General features: G+C 50.7%; 1 protein-coding gene across 10 annotated transcripts in view; it reads left to right on the forward strand.

Moving 5' to 3' along the window:
• nlgn3a (neuroligin 3a) overlaps positions 1-7,500 on the forward strand; it is a 107,314-nt gene that overhangs the window by 91,767 nt on the left and 8,047 nt on the right. For 7 of the 10 annotated variants that reach the window (XM_056601020.1, XM_056601017.1, XM_056601016.1 and 4 more), the window contains one exon: positions 1,748-2,537. In XM_056601020.1, coding sequence (XP_056456995.1) covers positions 1,748-2,537 — 790 coding nt within the window. Of the gene's footprint in view, positions 1-1,745; positions 2,538-7,500 lie in introns of all 10 variants that reach the window. The other 3 variants (XM_056601022.1, XM_056601021.1, XM_056601025.1) reach the window with 1 other exon arrangement.

Below are 7,500 nucleotides of genomic sequence, written 5' to 3' on the forward strand. Positions count from 1 at the left end.
CTCTGTAAATAAACACCTCATCTTTGCCATGAAAGAAAAAAATGCCCCCCTCCCCCCCACTGCTTATGATTAAGACTAAAGTGATATTTTGGCGTTCAGGTCTACAGTTTACCTCATAAACACTGAGGTGTAGACACCGCCGCCCACATAGACACAGAAATATCTGCAACTAAGTCTGAGCGCTTCATCTTCCTCTGCTTGTCTTTTGTCTCCGCAATGTCATCTTATCTTGTGATATATCATGCTAATAAACCCGGCTCTATTTCAGGAGACGTGCTCCGGAGTACCCAAGAGTACAAATATTTATTCTTGGTATATGTCTCAGACAGGGATGCTTCCTCCGAGCGTAGCTCTACCGGTGTCATGTTTTACCTATTAAGCTGGCGATAAACCTGTGAACCAGCCGGTGATTTGCTACTCCAGCTTCCTGCAAGACTTTGATAACAAATAAAACGTCCTTTACGAATCTCAGACAGATGTATGGTGCCCAGACACGGCAGACACAAAGCAGAGGCCAGGCGGAAATAAGCTAGACTTCCCCCCCCCTCTCGCCTCTATTAATGGGAGATCATTTCCAGGAATGTAATTATGCAATTTCTTTCCCCTCGTAAATAGGGTTGTATTGTTCTGCTGTGTGGTGGAGAGAGAGGAGTCGTGGCGTGGGAGCAACAAGCCTTTCCTTCTCCCTCCTGCTTTACCTTCTGAAGCGTCTCCCTTTCAAAAGCCTTTTGCCAGCGATACTGTCGCATCGAAGGGCTGCTCTGGGCCTACGTTGCTCTTATCTGCTGATTGTGAATGGGAGACAATTTTGGTTTGTTTATTGTGTCTCCTTTGTGAAAGCCTCTCCACAGACAGTGCTTACGATGCTCTGCTGCTGAAACGCTTGACTACCGATAAAAAAATACTTGGTTCCTCAATCCCTGCTGCTAATTTCTATATTTAGCTGCCCTCCCACAGCCTGCTTTTATTTAATAGTCATAATGGTAGATGTGGCTCATCTTTTAAGCATAAACGGTTGTGTGTGTATCGTCTGTGCTGAAATGTGTGCTTGAAAGACAAAGAAGATGAGAGAGATGGTGGAAACACAGAGGAGAGTGAGAGTCGGTGGGTGTGTGCGAATGGAATCTGTGGCTATATAATTGCAGTCTTTTAGCCCGCAAAATTCAACCTACACTTAAGGTTGAAAGCACACAATCAATTAAGTTAAGATCAGTAAAATGCCGCCAGCCTTTGTTATTCTCAGCAGAAAAAGAACTGAGGTGAGGTGGTGGCGTTGGTAGATGATGTTTTTATCCTTTGTACGAAATGGCATGGTCTGCTAACTTTCTGATGCTCCTTTGCAGCAAGGCCTACACGGGTAGCATCTGTTTCTGACAGGAAACACCGAGTTCATTATTTTTGGCGCAGGATGGAGATGGATGGAACAACACAAGATGAGAGCGAGAATGCTGATTTTCTCTCCTGTCTGCATGCTGTCTTTGCAAAGACACCATCTGCACATTCATTATCGCAGCCATGATTTCATTATTGTATTGTGTGTAGCAACGAGGACTTGCACTCTGCCCGGCCTTTGTTATGCTTATCGCGCGGGCTCCTGATAGACTGTTTTTGATTAGACCAGCAAATGCAACGTTTGACCAAACAAAGCACTACCTTATACATTAAGTAACGCATTGTACCACCAAAAATTAATCTGAATCTACATCTAACAGCTTTTCCCCCCATACCTCTCTCCTTGTCCACACAGGCCTGTTCCATCGAGCCATCATCCAGAGCGGTTCGGCCCTGTCTAGCTGGGCGGTGAACTACCAGCCGGTCAAATACACCCGTCATCTGGCGGAGAAGGTGGGCTGCAACGTCCTGGACACGATGGACATGGTGGACTGCCTGCGGAAGAAAGGCTGGCGGGAGCTGGTGGAGCAGGACATCCAGCCCGCGCGCTACCACGTGGCGTTCGGGCCGGTGATCGACGGCGACGTCATCCCCGACGACCCCGAGATCCTCATGGAGCAGGGCGAGTTCCTCAACTACGACATCATGCTGGGCGTCAACCAGGGCGAGGGCCTGCGCTTCGTGGAGAACGTGGTCGACTCCGAGGACGGCGTGTCGGGCAACGACTTTGACTTCTCCGTGTCGGACTTCGTGGACAGCCTGTACGGGTACCCGGAGGGCAAGGACACCCTGCGGGAGACCATCAAATTCATGTACACGGACTGGGCCGACCGGGACAACCCCGAGACGCGGCGCAAGACCCTGGTGGCGCTGTTCACCGACCACCAGTGGGTGGAGCCGTCGGTGGTGACGGCGGATCTGCACGCCCGCTACGGCTCGCCCACCTACTTCTACGCCTTCTACCACCACTGCCAGAGCCTGATGAAGCCGGCGTGGTCGGACGCGGCGCACGGCGACGAGGTGCCCTACGTGTTCGGGATCCCCATGATCGGCCCCACCGACCTGTTCCCCTGCAACTTCTCCAAGAACGACGTTATGCTCAGCGCCGTGGTTATGACCTACTGGACCAACTTCGCCAAGACTGGGTGAGTAGAGGCATTGCTTTTGTGTCAGGGGGTTTCTGGTGGGAAAGAGACTCTCATGGGGGTGCTGATGTAGCCGATCTCGCTTTGGATTTACGGTAATTGTGATTCAAAGCCTCCTACGTTTCTGGCCCTCCCTAGCTTCGATTGAAGCCCTTTTGAACAGAGCTTTGTGTTGTGTTTAACATCTTGCAGAACAACACAATAGTGTTGAGGAAAGTTGCTGCGTTTGTTTGTTAGCGATGTTTTTCATCATTGTTTTCCTCTGGCCTTTCTTTGTTCTCCGTCACCTGAGACTTATTGAATCTGAGGAAGATTAAACGCCCTATTTTGTGGCTATTTTGTCTTTGCCTCCCTGGACATAGTATTAGTTGAATATGTGCGCCTGAAAGCAAGTGTGTGTGTGTACGGGTGTGTGTGTGCGTGTGTGTGTGTGTGTTTGTGTGTGTGTTTGTATGTGTGTTGGGGGCGGGCATGCATGATTGTGCATCAAGATTCACTATTGGACTATTCTATTCGGTTCCTTCTTACACAGCCCGATAAACATGGAGCTTTAACATCCAGGCCTATTACACTGCAGCCAACAACTGTATCGATTCCCCGGTCTGCTCTCAGTCGATCACCCGTCCCCTGGTGACTCTCACACCCTGCCAAGCTCCCCTCACCCACGTCCGGCCCCACGCGGCTCCACTCCTACCAGCGCTACAAGTAATCTCATCTAACACCTCGCAATTCAATTTGGAGGTTCCCCGATAACGGATTGATTGCATCGCTGGCGGGGTTATTACTTCCCGTATATTTCCCTTTTGTATAAAAACCCAAAAATAATGATGCATTTGCATTCGCTACATCATTCGCGGTCCGACGGCCGCTGCCGTGACCCTGGGGCCTCAGGTTAGGGGGCCCCGGGCCTGTGCATCTCTAATGGGATACCAGCTTGTGCAAATGGACTGCTCTGCTCCTGTTTTCCCTCCAAGGAGAGCGGGAGGGCCCGGAGCCCTACAGGGCGGCCATCTTGTGTCTAGAAATATGTCTCCTATTCAGACACACACCGGCAGCCAGTGGTAAAGAGTCAGTTGGAGCGAGTTTCATTATTTTTCTTTGGTTGAATAAAACCCAAGCCAGACGGTTTTGATGTTTTAGGGCAGCGACGGCCGGCCGTAAATTCAGTGAACGGCTGACCTCGGTTGGGCTTGGCAAAGGAAACCCTTCAGACGGATCGTCATAACCCAAATATACAACCTGTATCCACACAGATTTCACACAGCGTCACGCACCGAGCCACCGCACCTCCGAGTACATCTGCCTTTCATCCTTTCAGCCGTATCAGAACAAAGCAAAGAGGTGGGGAAAAAAACTGAGCAAAGAGCACTCTGACGCTGATCTGAGTGTCTGCTCTTTGCTCGGCATTGAATGAGACGAGGAGCGCGTTGGTACCTATAGCTTGTGTCCACCGTCTGTGGCTGTGTACTTTGGAATTAAGCCAGACTGGGGGGGAGGGGGAGGATGGATGGAGGGCAGGATTATTGGGAACCCAGCAGTAGGCACTGAGCTGGTAAAGAGCCTGGGATTAGATGGCTCAATGATAATAGAAAAACTCAGAAGTTGTCCTCCAAAGGGCTATTTTCCTTCAGACCAAGTCAAGGACTCCACCACTAATCACTCATTTCTCCGGGGTTAGTGGAGGGTGAGTGGGAGGTACCGGCAACAATTAAAGCACCGTAAATTTCTCCCAATAGATTTTCTTTTTTGTGCCATAAATTCATCCGCTGCATTTAAAGTGGCCCGAGGATAGATCTATATAAATCTCTTCTTCCCACTCTGTGGTCTGACCAATTTGGCCCCGAAGGATCTCCGTATAATTAACACCCAATAAAATACCCAAACTCTGAGTCTGGGTGGCCGTCCCCGAGAAGCAGCCACCCCTGCCAGTGGTTTGTCTCACTGCTCTACACTCCCACCCTCCCTCTCTCCACTACCCCCCCTGATCTTCTTAATGAGCTGACCCAGATTGCACTTCCTGCCCCAGTCGCTAAATCGGCTGTAGAATCATGGCTGACAGTGTTGAGACACTTGGACTGCGTGTCAACAGAGTGCATCATAACAGCACCCCCTCCCCCCCACTACACTAAACCCCTCCCCCGCCCTCCCCCCCCCCCCCCCTCATGTGTCATCTGCACGTAGCAAATCCCTGCCCAATTCTTTATTTATTTTTCCTTTTGCAACGTGGGCGGAGCACACAAGCAAATCCATGTGTGTCTGTGCGTGTGTTTGTGTGTGTGTGCATGTTTATGTGTTTTTGTCCGTGTCTGTGTTTGTGTCTGTGTGAGTGTGTGTGTGTGTGTGTGTGTGTGTGTGTGTGTGTGTGTGTGTGTGTGTGTGTGTGTGTGTGTGTGTGTGTGTGTGTGTGTGTGTGTGTGTGTGCTTGTGTGTGTGTGTGTGTGTGTGTGTGTGTGTGTGTGTGTGTGTGTGTGTATGTGCGCCTTTGCATGTGCGTGTGTGTTTAGGTATGTGTCTGCACACGTGTGTTCGCATTTGTGTGTAAATATGGTTTATGTTGAGTGCATTCAGTTTCTGTTGTCTCTAATGTAAGTAAGTATGTACATCTGTACTGTTTGTACATATGTACTGAATGTGTGCATTCATTGTATGTTTGTATGTATTGTTGTGGAAGTCTCTTCACTTCCACTTGTTCGCTGCCGCGCTTCCCTCATCAATGGAAAGCAATAATATCAGCATCGGCGGCAGCTGTGCCCCATCCACATCTGCTATATGAGCACGACCCTGAAAGCCTATCACAGGTCCTCACACTGTAGCACCCTCCCTGTGCACGGATCTCAAGCACGGCATGAACACACACACACACGCAGACACGGAACACAGTCACGCACACACATGCACGCACACAGCAAAACACACACACGCATATGCACGCACACACACACACACACACACACACACGCACAAACACGAAAACACACACATGCACACGCATGCACACTCAATCGCAAAACAAACGCACATACATGCAGGCGCACACATGCAAACACACGTGAACGCACACACATGCATGTGCACATGCACACACGTCCCGTACACACACCCACAGACACAGTGCACGCACATACACACACACACACACACACACACACACACAGGCGGGAGTGTCACGTACAGAACGGAGGAGGCACGGCGCGCCCGCAGCTCTGGCGTTACTTCATAAAAGGCGTAATGATGAAAGGCTGAGAGACATCAATCATAATAGATCATTAGCGCTGTAAATATATCCAAGCTTCAAGTCTCTTCCCTTACTTCCTGAGTTCTCGTTCGTGCTGCTTTTCCCGCTCATTCTACCCCGTGTTCTAGGCAAGGGAGAGTTGAGGCTCATTTCAGACGGCGTCATGTAGAAACAGGATGGGTACAGCGGTACTAGTCGTCTCCCCCCCCCCCACCCCCCCACCCCCGCCTCACCTACACACACAAACACACACGTAAACAAACACACACAACACAGTCTATTTTCTCGCCTCCCTTGTTATTTTGGAGCAGAAACATGGACACGGGCTAAACACATGCAGTATTGATCGCGGGCGGGTGTGGCGGTGACAGCAGCAGGCGACGGAGACAGGCGGTGACGGAGGTAATCCGGGCGTAGCGGTGGCGGAGCGCGGACGTGATTTACTGCCGCGCCGCGGTTGAAATCCTGTGTTTTTTTTTCCCGCTCATGTGACCCCTCCCTTGCTGCAGGGTTAACGACAATGTACATCAACCTTTACATTCCCAATGCAGGCCCAGCCCTCTGTTTGACCTCTCCCATGCTACCGCGCAACCTTCTTCTCTTTAAAAAAATGTTTTTTTTAGCCCGGCTAATTACATCGCCAACCCCAGCACCACCACCTTCAAACCCCCCCTCCATCCCCTCACCCTCCACTCCCCCTGCCCCCAGACGCAAGCGCCAAGCCCCAATTCCCCACCCTTAAATCTCACGTACTTTCCCTGGCTTAACCACCGCATCTCTCACTACCCCTCATTAGGGCTCTGCAGGAGGGGGAGGGGGGGGGGGGGGTGGTTGCAGTTTGGCACCCGGGGGAGGGTGGGAGAGATAAGAGAGAGGGCTTTTCAATAAGGGCTTTAGGCCGGGCTGGAATAACACGAGAGCTGACCGTCCCCCCCTACCTTCTCCATTAAGGAGGCACTCACTTGATGGGAGATTTGTAGCCGATACGCTGATTTACATGAAAGAAGGGAAGGAAGTGGTGGGGCTTGTTAAAAGCCCCCCCCCCCCCCCCCCCCCGCCTCCTCTTCCCTCCGGGACGCCATCGATCACCATCATGCGGCGTGGTCTGAATATAATGAGTTGTGGTGGAGGTGAGGTGGTGGAGGTGGTGGTGGTGGCTGTGGTGACAGAACACAAATAGATGTGTTGCATGATGGGTATATTATGTCCATACACATCTACGCGCTCTTATTGCCTCTTAGCCTTCCACAGCATGCATCGTTTATAATTTACCATATAGGTCTTGATGACTGAGTTTGTGAATATTGTGGGCGAATACGTGGGCGTTTTTTATTCTTGCATCGTCTCTTGCATTGTATGTGCAAACTCGTCGATAAAATGAATAGATTCTGATTTTCGATTCTGAATTGGATTAGAAAGTGAAAGTGAAAGTGAAAGTAAGATCGCTTTTCGGCTTCGGCGCCCACAGCCTCATGCTAACGCTGTGAACATTCAGAGGCGCGGAGAGGAGGAGAGACGCTAGCGTTTTTCTGCCACTTAAACTCTCCAAGCCAATCCAGAAAATCAATAGTGTCTATAATAATGAGTGGCCACGGAGCAGCTGTGACCTCGCTGGCCCGACAGCCCGGCACGGCCCAAAGTCAAAGCAACACGCTCGGCCAGCGCGGCACTGCTTAGCCTGCTGATCCGATGGGCTGACATTAAATAAAAAGCCCTACCCCTCCCCCC

The sequence above is a fragment of the Gadus chalcogrammus genome, chromosome 10 (assembly GCF_026213295.1).
Source record: "Gadus chalcogrammus isolate NIFS_2021 chromosome 10, NIFS_Gcha_1.0, whole genome shotgun sequence".
Taxonomy (NCBI): Eukaryota; Metazoa; Chordata; class Actinopteri; order Gadiformes; family Gadidae; genus Gadus; species Gadus chalcogrammus.